The 14,004-nt window shown below is 56.4% G+C and overlaps 1 protein-coding gene across 3 annotated transcripts; it reads right to left on the reverse strand.

Annotated features, from left to right (window-relative positions):
• Nucleotides 1-168: 168 nt before the first annotated feature.
• CPT1B (carnitine palmitoyltransferase 1B) lies at nt 169-13,917 on the reverse strand. 3 transcript variants are annotated; one of them, XM_031940977.1, is made up of 19 exons: nt 13,697-13,917; nt 11,431-11,590; nt 11,025-11,164; nt 10,532-10,709; nt 10,261-10,362; nt 9,841-9,978; nt 9,543-9,620; nt 4,927-5,034; nt 4,743-4,827; nt 3,614-3,809; nt 3,024-3,209; nt 2,785-2,890; nt 2,589-2,705; nt 2,265-2,429; nt 2,022-2,156; nt 1,780-1,932; nt 1,578-1,691; nt 1,097-1,189; nt 169-745 (listed from the first exon to the last, which is right to left on the reverse strand). In XM_031940977.1, the coding sequence occupies exons 2-19, from the start codon at nt 11,569-11,571 to the stop codon at nt 656-658; spliced, it is 2,325 nt and encodes a 774-aa protein (XP_031796837.1). In that variant the 5' UTR covers nt 11,572-11,590; nt 13,697-13,917; the 3' UTR covers nt 169-655. The 3 variants fall into 3 exon arrangements, with proteins under 3 accessions (XP_031796837.1, XP_031796836.1, XP_031796835.1); XM_031940976.1 differs by lacking the exon at nt 13,697-13,917 and adding an exon at nt 13,018-13,232; XM_031940975.1 differs by lacking the exon at nt 13,697-13,917 and adding an exon at nt 13,011-13,232.
• Nucleotides 13,918-14,004: the final 87 nt, after the last annotated feature.

The following is a 14,004-nucleotide window of genomic DNA, read 5'->3' on the forward strand; positions in this document are numbered from 1 at the left end:
GCCAAGGTTCTTTTATTCATGGGAGTCACAGGACGGGAGAGGCCCCAGAGCTTTCAGAATCTAAGAGCAGTCTCAAATGTCCTGTGTGGGGGGCCAGGCCAGGGGAGGGATGCCCTTGGTGCAGGAGAGACAGGCAGAGCACGAACACAAGGAGACGAGACAGGTGAGTGTTCTGTAACATGAGTGTTTATTGAAAGTGTAACCATGGGCACGAGCACCGCAGCACACACTCAATCCTGGGGACCGATCCAGGGATGGGCCACGAGCCCCCTCGTCTCATCTCACCTCAGCCCCACCATCCCCATCCCACTCTGTCTCGTGGGGGCTGGCCCCCCAAGGTGCTCAGCTCACACACTATACAGAAACCAAAGTCTTGTTACCTAATGGTTAGGACAGAATTCCACAAAGTGTCTTATTTTTATTAACATCTACTGAAAAAAATACAAATTCTGTTCCCACCCCCATCACCCCCGCTTCCTGCGCCTCTATTGTCAGGGGACAGTGTCTGGCCAGGTGGATGGAGGGGCCTTGCTCTCCGAGGCGTGCTCATGGGCTCCGGCCGCCCACCTATCCCTGGGAGCCAGCCACAGGCCCCTCCCTTCCTGCCACTGGGGACAGGGGCAAAGGGAAGGGCAGCTGGCCACCTTCTCCAGTCTCAGCTCTCTGGCTTAGGGGAAGGAAGCTCAAAAAGAGCGGCGATGTCCTCGAGAGCTTGGTGGATATGATTCCCAAAGCGCTGGGCATTCTGTAGGGCAGAGCTCCCGGTCACTGCAAGGCAGGCCCAGGGCCCACCCAGCCCCATGGCCATTCCCTAGCCCCCATGTGCACTCAATATTTCTGTTTAAGACAGGGTTATTATGTCTGAGCTCCCATTCTGCTGCCTCTGTGACCCCCCCCTCCCCAGCTGCCAGATGGGCCTCCCACATTGCCCCAAGCCCTCATAACCAATTCCTGATCCCCACCTATACAGCGGGGCCATGCGGCCCGTTACTATTCCAGGAAGGGCTGCCAAGGCTCTCCTCAGGGTCTGTGGGGCATCCCTTAACCCCCAGCCCACACCCCCAGCTGCCAATGCCAGACTTGGCACTGAACTCACCGTTTCTGAACTTGAGAATTTACTGGAGATGTGGAAGAAGATGGTGTTTTCACCAGCAATCATGTAAGAAACCCCATACCCATCATCAGCTACCTGGATGGCACCGAGGGGAAGGAGGAGTGCAGAAGTGAGAAACCTGGGGGCTGAAATTTGGGCTGGCCCCTGCCCCGGCCTCAGCTCGTGAGGCCGGCGAGGTCTGGCCGTGATCCACGTCTGCAGGCTCAGCCCCAGCATCCAAGAGACACAAATACCTTGACTCTTGCCATGTGAGAAGCCCCCCTCCCTCCCCAGAGGGGCAGGGTCCTCAAGCTGTCCTGCCTAGCCGAGGCACCCCCTTCAACACTCACCCATTCTGCTTCCAAGGAAGGAGCTAGCTAATCTGACAACATTGGGACAATGACAACTGGGAATGGCCAACTGCTGCTGCTGTCCCTGCAGGCAGAGCACGGACCCCCTCCCCTGGTCCCTGTGGGTCACTCACTGGGCCAAAGCCCCCTCCGGCTGCCAAGTGGTTGGGGTACTTCTCTGGGTCAAACATGCGGATTTGGAACTGAGCTGTCTGGCTGGTGGAGAGTCTCCATGGCTCTGAGAGGACCTGAGGCAGAGGGAAGGGACAGTGGAGGTGGACTGGGCAAGCCGAAGCTCCAAGGCGCCTCCCCAAGAGCTCTGCAGTGGTCACTCACCTGGGCCAGGAAAGGGGAGTGAAGGCCCAGGTACTTGGAAACTACATACAGGCAGAACAGGTGCCGGTCAATGCCAGCCCCAGTCATGGCCAGGCGATACAGGTGTTGGTGCTTTTCAGCAGCTTTGCGGAAGAGATCCTGGAGGTCTGGCTTCTGCAGGAGGGGCACAGGAAGAGGGGCCCGTTAGGCCTCCAGGAAGGTCCCGGCCCCCTGCCCTCACCTCACCCCAGGCCGGCACTCACCATGTACCCAGAGTCGGTCATGGCCCGGACGAAGGCCGTGGTCTCAGCGGTACAGGATCGCACGGTTTCTGTCCTGCCATCCCGGAACATCCGTGTCATGGAGGCCTCGTAGGTCAGACAGAAATTGCCTTTATCCTGGAGGGAGCATAAATGTCGGGGCCCTTCTCAGGGCAGCGTCCAGCTCCCCTCCCCTAGACGATCCACCCATCGTAGGTGGTCTTGGGAAGCAGGGAGGGCTCTTACCCGGAAATGGGCCAGCTGCAGGGCGATCTGCACGAAGGCATCAGGGCTGGAACGGCACTTCTTAATGAGGCCCTTGCCGAAGGGCAAGAACTGGAAGCAGTACAATTCCACATCATCCGCCAGGGCCTTGGCCACCTCGTACGAGCTCTCGATGATCTTCTGGCACTGTGTGGAGGCAGCAGCTCAGCCCCCACTGGACTCCCGCTCATCCCACAGAAGGCCAGGACTCGGCCCGGCCAGAAGCCCCATTCCCTGAGTGGTGGGAATGGTGCTGGGAAAGGGCCTTGAGCTCCCACTCCCCTTCCCCTGGGTCTCCCCACCTACCTCCTCAGGGATTTCCCATTGCAGCCTCTGAGGTGGGGCCAGGGAATGATTAGGTTTACCCTGGCAATGACCAGACTCGTTGTAGTCCAGGTGGAAGGCATCGGTGGCTAACACAAACTGCAGAAGAGGGTGGTCTGAGCAATACAAGTGAAGCAGCCCCTTCTCCATCACCTCCCCCAGGCCAGGGCCTCCTTACCTCCCAGAGATGCCCAACAACGGGAGCATCTGCCCAGGCATGCTCAGTATTGAGGCCCAGTTTGCCATTCTTGAAAGCAACGAGGGTGAAGGACTTATCAAACCACCTGAGGTCAAAAAAGGACAGGGGGACACAGAGCAGGCTGAGTGGCAGGGGCTGGAAGCCGAGGTGGAGGGAACAGGCGATGGAGGGCAAGAACGGGGAAGGGGATGGCATGAGGCTGGAATGGGGATCAGTACCTGTTATAACAGTTGCCGTGAAGCAGAGCCTTTCCATAGAGGCTGAGGCTGGCCTCGTCCTCAGGGTCATAGCCATGGGACTCTTCATCCAGGGTCACAAAGAAGGCTGCCTTCTCGATGGCCTCCAAGGAAGCCTTATTCTTTCCTGTGTTGAAGTAGGTCTGGCGTGCCTCAGCCCACTGTACCCTGGGGGACCGTGGAGGTATCAGGTGGGATGTGGGGGGCCCCCTCGGCTTCTCTGGGGCACTGGGGAATGCTGTGGGAGCACTGACTTAAGGCCAGCGAGTCCAGCCCTTCCTTTCCTGAGGAGGACTTGGAAATTCCTTGTCTAGGATAGGCCAGCAAGGAGGAGGTGCTCTCCTCCCAGGGCTCAGGCAATTAAAAACTGTCTCAGCTCTGCAGGACTCCTTCCATCACCTCAGCCCACTGCTGCTCTCCCCTTTTCCCTGTGTTATCCCCTCCCCTTTATCACCCCCACCCCCACCACCTTCAGGAATAATGTTTCTTACATGACCCAGCCCCTCCTCATACAACAGAGCTGGTCAAAGACCTGTCTTCCCCCAATCAGAAGGCCTCCCCAGCTCCAGTACCTGCCCCCAGCCGTGAGGGCTGCTAATTTCTCCTCGCCAGGCTGAATGGGACAAGTGTCATCCAGGATCCTCTGGAACTGCATCTCCAGGTCCCGAGGCTTGAGCAACTGGGTGCCCTGATAGAGCCAGACCTTGTAGAAGCGACCTTTGTGGTAGACAGCCACGTGCCTGCTGTCGACAAGGTGCTGTAACACATCTGGGGGCAGAGCCAGAGGTTATAGAGGCAGGGGAGGCAGCATCACTGCACCAGGACGGGGCGAGCTGCCAGCCACCCGCAAGGATGGGGGATACAAGCCTGGAGCAGTGGGGACAGCAGGGGACTCAGAGAGCTCTTTGGGAGAATCCCCCATCCTGTAGCTTTGCCATCTTTCCTGCTCCACCAGTTTCATTCACAGGACAGTCTATTCTGCCTGAATTCCTGTGCCTCTAAGCCTAAGTGGGCCCCAAAAAAGACCCCCGAGAACTTGTCATCATAGCTTCCTTTGCCGTTAGCCTTCCCGCGCTGCCTGTGCATCCCACACCCAAACTGCCATTGCCGGCAAGGTCACATCCCTCTCCCACCATTTTCATCCCCTTTCCCACTGCCATCAGGGACTCTCACTGCTCATTATGGCTTCTGAGACCTAAACTTCCATCTAGACCTCAAACCCCGTCCCCACCACCCCAAGGTAGGGCGACTGGCTGGCCCTGTGTCCAGGGCCCTCTCCCCACTTATCTTCCCTGCCAAGCTACGGTCATCACAGTTTGCACTGGCCTTTTCTGGGCCTCAATGCTCTAAGTACCAACCTCTACTCCCCAATTAGAATATAAGCTTCTTCAGGGGAGACACGGCCTGGGTGCCCAGCACAAGGTGCTGAATGCTCTTCTCTTCACGCATTCATTTCCGGCCCTCTTCTCCCCACCCCCCCCCCCACCCCCATGCCTTGACTTTGCTACTGTGTGAATATTCAGGATCTGGCCTCTGACTGGAGCCTGGCCCCACTCAGGGAGCTGAGGAAGTAATGGGAAAAGCTTCTGGCCATGCTTGGCAAGTGGCCCAGATCTCAGAAGTCAAGGGGCTCAAGGCTGCCTGGGCTGGGGGGGGGAAGTACTGGGCACCTACAGTGGCAGGAAAGCCAGCGATGGATACCTGATTCTTTTCCAGGGATCCGAGTGGTATTGAACATCCTCTCCATCTGATAGGAACACATGGGCACGATGCCAAGAGCCATCACCTGTGGGACAGGCCCAGAAGAGGGGCAGTCTTCAGGGGCTGTCGAGGTGCCCGCTGGCCCCCAGCCCTCCCAATGCCAGGTCCTTGGGGCCACACTCACAGGCTTGATCTCCTCGCGGTCCAGCTTTCGCCGATACATGATCATGGCGTGAACCACGTTGCCCAGCCGAGCCGCCTGAACTTCGGTATGCGGGGTCAGTACAAAATCCTGGGGAGGGAAGAGCAGCAGGACCATGGGGCCAGAATGGTAGGGTGGAGGGAACCCTTGCATCTCCCTCAGGCCAGAGCCTATAACACCTGGCCTCTTATCACCTCACCCCCGTCCATCCTTCCTTGGAAACGCTCTCCTATCTCTCTTCTCCATCCCTGGTATAACTCCAGTGTGATGGAAAGGGAACACCCCCACGGGACTTGGAGCCAAAAGACCTGGCTTCAAATATGTTCAGGTTGGCCACTTAGACCCACTACCACTTTGGACCTCGGTTTACTCCCCTGGAAAAACAAAGGACGTGACCAGATGATCTTCAAGGTCTCTTCCAGCTTTAAATTCAGTCTAGTTTGTGCCAATGAAGCACATCAAATAAATCTATGTGCAGAGATCTATATGTTGGAGATGGTCCCTGCCTTAAAACTCCTGTTGGTTGACTCAGGGAACCAAAGGTAAGCTCAAAGACTTATTACAAATATGTAATTTTACATAATCTGACATAGAAAAATGCAAAATAAGTGCTGAGAAAAAGTTGGAGCCAGTTAATTACTGTCAAATTTCCTGTTGTTGCCCCTTAACCCAACTCCTACAAGAATAATCTTCATAAAACACTCACTTAATCATATCACTCCTTCAAGAATCCAATGGCTCCCAACTACTTATTACATCAATCAGTTATTTGCTATTTCAACCGATAGTCATCAAGTACCTTTTCTCTCCTGGCTGTGCCCCTCACCTGGTGTGTGCCCGCCCACTTTGCTTCCCATTTCCCTTCCCCAAACTACCTTACATAGATTATGTTTATATTTATAAAGAGATAATCAACAAGCACTTATCGCCCCACCTTTACCAACTACCACCTACTATCAATTGGTGCTACGCACTGGGAAGACTAAAGTACAAAGAAAGGAAACAATCCCTCCTCCCAAGGGGCCCACATTATAAGGTGGAGATGGAGAGCCAAGTAGAGGGGAGACTAGTCTGCAGATAAGTAGATACCAAATAAATATGAAGAGAACTACAAAGAAATATGGTGACAACAAGGGAATTCGGGGGGAGATTGCTACCCATTGGGGGATTGGTAAAGGCCTCATGCAGAGAATGGGATCTCTTCTTGAGAGGGACTTTCGAGACTGAAATGAATGTATTCCAGGCAGAAAAGGCACAGGGAGGAACAGGAAAAAGTCACACTTTGGGTGGCTGAAAGGGCAGATTTAGGTCAGTGGCAAAACTAAACAGGGGAGTATTTAATTCTAGCAGTTAAGGCCCTTGAATTGGATGACGGGTCAGACATTTGCTTAAGGAAAATCACATTGGCTCCTACATAGATGGACCAAAAAGGAGACACCTGTGGCACAGACCACAGGTAAGCTCTTGCTATAATCTTGGCAAGAGGGAGGAATTCTGGGAGCAGTGAGGTATCAAAGAAGGAACTTGCTGTGAAGGCAGAAGGGACATGATTTAGCTGCTGGTTGGCCATATGCAGTGAAGGGAGTTAAGGGAAATGGCCCCGAACTCCTAGAATGTGGTATCTTTGAGGAAGGTCAAGGGGGAAAGATTAACTTTTTTTTTTTTTTTTTTTTTTTGGACACCTGAATTTGAGATGTCAAATAGATAATTGGTGCTAGAATCCTAGGAGCGAGACAGTAGAGAGAGATCTGGGAATCATTGACATGCAGATAATTAAACCCAAGGAAATAGATGGCAGGTCAGACTAAAGACAGCCCATTGGGGGGCTTTGCACAGCATACCACTATTTGGGGCCACGATCTGAAGGATCAGTCAGTAAAGGAGTCAAGAGGGAATGGTCAAATAGGTGGGAGAATCAGGAGAGAACAGTGTCACAAAGGCCATCTGGGGGGGTGGAATGGGTCTCAGGAGTGAATGCAGCAGAAAAATAGGGTGAGGACTGAGATTAGCAGGAGATGTGCTGTGGAGGTAGAAGGGCTCTTGACCCAAGAGCAGGGATTCAAGCTTTACTTTTATCCCAGCATGCAGCAGGTCCATCATATAAAAGCGGCATGGTGAAGGGCAGAAGTTTTGCTCTTGGTTTTGGTCTGAACAGTGCCATCTCGTTATTTTAGGGGCAAGGTTTCTTTGCTGCATTGAGTAAGCCCAAGTACAAATCTACCCTCCCTTACTCCCCACCTCCCCTTTGGAGGCTGCAGGTTCCCAGCTCTTACAATTCTTACAACCCTTGCAGCCTCAGGTTAGCAGGTTAACTCAATCTTGGTCCTGGCAGCCCTTTGCTTTTTTTTCTTACTTCTTGCAAGGTCATAAGGACCCTCTCTGTGGGTGTGAACCTGCGGAGGGGGAGTCTCAAGGACACTGGAGGGAAAATCCAAAATGGATTCTTGGCCTTCTACCCAACTTTGCCATCTCTGCTGGTGGCACCTTCAGTCCTAGTGCCTCAGGTTCCAAACGCAAGCATGAAAATGCTAGGGCTGGAAGGGAGCTCGGGTGAAGGTGCCATTTGAATCCAATTCTGTGACCCTGCATCCAGCTTTCATTCCATTGCCCCAGGCTGCCAGTAGAACTCTGGTGCAGTCTGACCCTTAACCCAGACTGGAGCCGAGTGGAGAACCTGCAGCTCTGGCCCCACCGCGGGACATCTCCCAGCTCCTCTGCTCAAACACATCCTATAGCTCGACATTCATGGCTCTCTCCAGCTTGGGGGCTCCTTCCGTCCACTCATAGGCCCCTCAGCCCAGCTGTCCTGGCATCTGCTCTTAGACCTTGCCATGGCCTCTCCTATCCTCATGCCAGGTGCTACCGGCTTCTTCCTAATCGCCTTCTCTTCCAAGAAACCTTCCCTAATTACTCCCACTAAAAAAAGTTCTCTTCCATCAAAAGCCCGAGAGCCCTCTGCCTGCATCCGACTCTCCTTCTTGCTCTATCATTTGTAGTGGGTTGGAGGGTTCCATCTAGAGTCAGGAAGACCCCATTTCAAAACCTGCCTCTGACACTAACCATGGACTCTCAGCTTTTCACAGTGTCAGTTTCTTCAGTTGTAAAGTGGGATAAAAACACCAGTTTCACAGAGTTGGGCTGAAATTCTCACAAGACAACAGCATATTTAAAGGGTTAGCTAAATATTTTAGAAGGGAGGTGCTAAAAGGGAGAGTGCTGCACTTATTACAAAAACCCATGTCAGACATAAGCTGTGTGACTCTGGGTAGGGCCCATAATCTCTGCCTCCTCAGTAAATGGACATAACAGCTCTGATTTCCCAGAGTTCTTGTGAGGATTAAGTCAAATAAGTCTGTAAAGTGCTTTGCATTAAAACTTAAACAAATACTAGCCATTGTTGTAATTAAGGGGCACCATGGTGCACAGAGCACCAGGTCTCAATCAAGACGATTGATCTTCATGAGTTCGAATCCAGCCTCGGACATTTACTAGCTGTGTGAGCCTGGGTAGTCCAGTAATCCTGAATGCCTCAGTTTAATCATCTGTAAAATGAGCTGCCAACAAAACCCCTTAGTCACTGCTGACTAAGCAACAAGTATCCCTCTCCGTCATTCTTTGACCTCCTGCACCATTATTAATGCAACAATTAATTACTGCATTGATTAAAATAATCAGTGCAAGCTTGACTGCTGGCCCTTCGAGGGCAGGGGTCCAGCACTTGGTGGGACCTTAACATCCACTGGACAAATACAACTAAGTGAAGCCATGGAGAACTTCCTTCTCCATTCAAACACAACCTCACAGCAGCTCTGAGGCTCCTGGAAGATGATGGAGGCAAGTACGGCACGGGCTGCCACAATCACCAGTGTCACTCAGCACAAGCTTCCAGTCTTTGAGAAGGCCCAAGACCACCTTCTGAAGCAATGACCCAGTGCCCATCTGCCTGATACACACCATGAGCCGGAAAAGGGAGAAGCAAGAAAAGTGCCTGAAGGTGACAACTTGGGCCTTGAAAATGGCTATGGTTGACCTAGGCCCCAGCAGAGTTCAGGGGACCATGAATTATCCAGTTGCTGAGCCACTGTGTTGAGGAGGAGGAGGAAGGGTTGGTCAGGGGCTTTGGATCAACTGGTTAGACTTTAGCCACTAAGCAACGGAGAGCCCCAGAGTAAAATAGCGGGAAGGCTGTTTGGGGGGGATCGATCGGGCAGGGGGGTTCTCCCAAATGCATTGGAGGCCAGGCGGCCAGCTGGAGCCTCTTACGACACTGCAGGTACACAGTGAGAGTTTGGACTAAGGATGGATGCAAAATAAAAGAGAAGGTGTGGGCAAAGGGTCTGCTTCAAGACCTCCCCCTCCTTTTAAAGCCCGATCTTGACCCTGTGTTTATAGGTCCCCCACAATATTCTCTAGCTCTTCCTCAGAGGAGTCTCCTGCTACCCTCCCGCCTGCACATGACTTGTACAGCTTTTCACAGGTTCCCGCTGGGATCCCAAGGCTTGTTTTCATGAGCATGCAACAGAGCCACAAAGCCTGACTGTGGCTTCTGGGGGTCCCAGCTAGTGCTGCAAAGGGCCCCTAGGGGTTGTAGATCTTACCATGACATAGTAGTTGCTATTCACCATGATGGGGCCCCTGCTTCGAAGGTAGATGTATTCTTCCCACCAGTCACTCACCTGTAGGGAAGGGGGAAGTCAGAGTTGGTGGGAGGAGGGGAAGGTCAGGGCTGGAGGCGGAGGAGGGGGGCAAGTAAAGACAGGGGGAAATGAGGGAAAAGGTCAGAGCCAGGGGGAAGGAAGGGAAGGTCAGAGTCAAGTGGAAGGAAGGGGAGGTTAGAGATGGGGTGGAGGGGAGGTCAGAGCTAGTGGGAGGAGGGAGAAGAAGGGGAGCACTCACATAGTTGGTTGCCCACCAGGACTTGAGCACCAGGTATTTCTGGAGCCGGGGAGCAGTCCTCTCTTGGAAATCTTTAGCCAACATTTCCATTCGATAATATTCCTCATCGTCTAACAGGGGTCTCACAGATTCTAGGTACTGTCCCCCCACCCCCCCAAGCTCTCATCAGGGTTGGGTCCTGTCTCCGTGCCAGGCCTTGCCTTCTCTAAGACTGGCCGGAGACACTGGACACCCGCTAGCCCCCAGCTTCTTAAACTATGGGTTATGATCCCATCTGGGGTCTCGTAACTGAATGTTGGAAATTATCAACAAATGCTTGATTCGTGTGAATTTCTTGGGCAAAAAGGGGGCATGACTGGGGAAAGTTTCTGCTAGCCAAGCCACTCCCTGCCCCAGCCCTCAGCAGCCTGAGCCCCTCACCCGCTTGATTGTGGCTGACACTTTGGGCACTGGCAACTTGGGCAGAGAAGTCTGGAAGGTGTAGAGCATGGGTCGGCGATTGGACAGGAGCCGGACGCAGATCTGAAGATTACGAAGAGTGTTACGGGGGTCGGGTAGTCCCCCGGTCCTTTGATTCCAGAGCAAGAGGGAAACCAAAGGAGCCTGAGGTTCTTTGGGCAACCCCACCTTCCCCAGGGGTGCCCTCCCCCGTCCTCTTCCCGCCTCCCCAGTCCAGCCAGGCCCTGCTCACAGCCCAGATCTTGGTGATCCGGCTGGTCTGGCCGTGCATCTCAAACATCCAGCCATGGTAGGAGAGCAGCAGCTTCAGGGTCTGGCGAAAAAGGAAGATGCCGGTCACCCAGACTCCGGTGGAGAAGATGCCCACACTGATCAGCGTTCGCGTCTGCAGGGTCAGGTAATTGCTGCACCTGTCCAAGTATGGGAAAGCGGGGCTGGGACTCGGTGTCGCCTCAACGGCCCCAAACCAAGTGCCAGGGGGACCCCCGGGCATCGAGGGCTCCCGACCCAGTGCCAACCGCTCACATGGGCTCCCGCCAACCTCCTCACTGAACAGATGGGGAAACTGAGGGCGGGGACGTGGAGTAACCCAGGAGAAAAGGAGCAGGGCTGGGGCCCTCTCCAATGCCCCGCAGCTGACCCCGGGCAGCAGCTGCTCCGACTCCCTGCCCGATGCCCATGGCCCGCCCAAGTCCAGCCTCCAGCCGCTGGCTCAGCTTCCTCACCCCTCTGGGATATATTTCCGGATGTGGCAGATCATTCCCATGGAAATGTCCACATTGCAGTAGGAGGAGCCCATTGTTGCCATGACAACGACCAGCCAGCTGGTGGGGCTGCCAGGATACACGCCCCTGAGGATGCCATTCTGTGGGGACGGGGGCGGGGGCAGAGCCCCCGGGGGCTCTTAAGGAACTGGGAATCATCAGACAGGCCAGGGAAACACACAGGGGAGACAGGAGTGCTGCCCCCACGTGGCCAGTGTGGGGATCAACAGGGGAGGGGGCCAGGTGAGGGGGACTGGTGGAAAGTGGCCTTCCCCCTCTTGCCTGCTATTTTTTGGGGACCCTGGAGAGCTGCTGGGGGAGCCGGGCAGTCTGGCCCCCCCTCCCCTAGCCCTGCCTGGGCTCCCACCTTGATTCGGATAAAGCGTTTCTTCCAAGAGTTGATGCCAGACAGGTAGACATGCTTCAGGGCCTCTCGGCTGAGCTGGAAGTCTACCCCATCAGGGGTCACTGTGAACTGGAAGGCTACGGCCTGGTGGGCTTCTGCCATCTTGGGGGGCAGCTGCAGCCTTTGGGGGACACGAAGCCAAGCCTAGCTTACGGGGGTAGGGATCAGCAATGAGGAACGTGCAAGCTGTGGCTAGCCCGAGGCTAGGGACGGTGGCTCGGGGGCCAAGTGAGGGCCCGGAGGCTCAGGAGCCCCAGGGTTGCGTGAGGAGGATGTAAGAGCCTCGGTCCCTAGCCTCACTCCTCGATGGAGCCTCCTGGTTCTTTAAACAAAGGCCCCCGAAGGCTGGCCCCGGCCTCCACCGGTCCCTGTCTGTGTGCCCCTATCTTTCTCCGTCTCATCCTCACCCGTGCTCAAAGACGACTCTCAGGAGGCTCCTGCCCATCTGCCCACTGCCAGCCTTCACTTCGGTCAGGCATAGCTGGGAGCCGGCCTGTGCTCCCGACCTCCGGGTCTACACCTCCTGGCTGTGGGGCCCTGGGCAAGCCATCCCAGCCTGCCTTGGGTGAGTTTCCTCACCTGGGAGCTCCTTATTTTTTATTTTTTCCCTGAGGCAGTTGGGGTTAAGTGACTTGCCCAGGGTCCCACAGGTAGGAAATGCTGACAGAGCAGATACTCAGGTCCTCCTGACTTCAGCGTTGGGATTCTATCCACTGCGCCACCTAGATGCCCCCTTGTGACTTATTTTCCAAAGAAGTCACCAGCCCGGTCCCCATCGAGCCTAAAATTGAACAAAGCCAGCCACGGGCTGCTGCCGCCCCATCCCTCACGGTTTCCGGCCCTGGTTGGGACCCTCCTAGCACCCCAAAGGCGCTTTCTGCCCTTCCAAAAGCAATCTTTGCAACCCCTCGCTTCTCTGTCCGAAATCTTCAATGACTCCCACGCGCTCCACTAAAACCTGGGGGACAGATGGGCTGCAGCCCACCCATACCCTCCTTCCCTCCTCTAAGGTCAACTGGCCTTTCCTCCTGCTTGGGGCCAATGCCAGGGATGAACTTTCCCACGGCTGGCACCTCTCTTTTCAAGACCCAGCTTCCTTCCCTGGTGTCCTGGGCCTCCACAAGGCCACGGTTCCTCCACCACCGGTCCTCGGCCTTTTTCCTGGGCCACGGGCAGGGCCCCTGACATACCTGTCCCCGTGTCCCAAGACTGCACCGAGCCTGCTCACAGCAAGCACACAATGAGCCTTCCTTTGGGAGCTCTGCAAGCTCGCCCTCCTCCCGATGGTGAGGTAGCCCAGGGAGGGCAGCCGGGCTTCTTCCCCCAGCGCCCTCTCCCGCTCTTAAAGCTTTGTGACTTTTCCCCCCAAAGACGACCCTTCCCCAATCCAGGATGTATCCGAACCCCGCTCCGGGACCCAGGATTTCAAGCACCCATTCCAGAGCCCCAGAGACTCCTCAGCCAGCCCTCCCCAGCCCAGGTGGTAGCGCATCCGTCCCCACCCCGATCCAGACCCTCCCCCTGCCCCGCCCCCATCTCACCCCTCACCACGGAGCTCGATCCCGGCCCCCGCGGCCGGCCGGCCCGGGCTTCCTGGGCTGGGCTGCGCTGGGCTCGGCTCAGAGGCTGTGGGGCCGCCCTCAGAGACCGGCCCGGCCCTGGCCCCGGCCCCGGCCGGCCGCCCTCCGCCCCATGGCCAGCCCCGAGCCGCCAACGGCCGCCGAGCCTCGAGCCCCTCGCTTGCGCCGTTCCACGGGTCCCACGCGAGAGGGCGGGACCACAACGCCCCCCCCACTCATGAGGGCGGGACCACCTCAGTGGGCACCCTACTGGCTCGTCGGGGTGAGGCTTCAGGGCGGGGCGTCACAGAACCAGGAGCAGCTGGGGAGGCGCTGGACCCCCGGGGGGGCACGTGGGGCCGGCACGTAGCCAGGTCCCATCACCTGGCGGAACGGGGGCGGACGGGGCGGAGTCTCCGGGAACTTGGGTGGGGGGAGGACGCCCCACTTATAGAACCCGGCGAAGGTGGGGGTCCGGGAAAGGCCAGCGGAGGGGGCAGGACACGCATCCCGAAGGGGTCGGGGGTCTCCGCCAGAGGTGTCCCCGGTCCAGCCCGAGGCCCTGCGCGTTCCCGGCTCCGTCCCCCCAGACGGGGGCGGGGGGAGAAGTTTCCCTCCCGCCCCTGGCCCCGGCCCCTCCGCGGACGCGTGGGCTACCCCGTACTCACGGCTCGGCCTAGGGGCAGGGGTCCACTCCGGGAAGAGGCCTGGCAGTTCTGGCCTGTGCCCTCGCGTCCTTCAGGCTGTCTCCAGCCCCGCCCCACACCCCGCGGGGAATCCGATACCTGCTCCCAAATTGGGGGCGAGAAAACCACTGGGCGGAGATCGCAGCCTCCCCCTCCCCCTCAAGCTGCAGCCGCGCGCCTCCGGGGGCAGTCAAGTGGGCCCGGGCTCCTGGACTGGAGGTGCCGTGGGAGGCGAGGGGGTGGGGGTGCCTCACGTGAGGTCTGCCACCCAAGCTAAAAATAGCCCAATC

Source organism: Sarcophilus harrisii, chromosome 5 (genome assembly GCF_902635505.1).
Source record: "Sarcophilus harrisii chromosome 5, mSarHar1.11, whole genome shotgun sequence".
Classification (NCBI taxonomy): domain Eukaryota; kingdom Metazoa; phylum Chordata; class Mammalia; order Dasyuromorphia; family Dasyuridae; genus Sarcophilus; species Sarcophilus harrisii.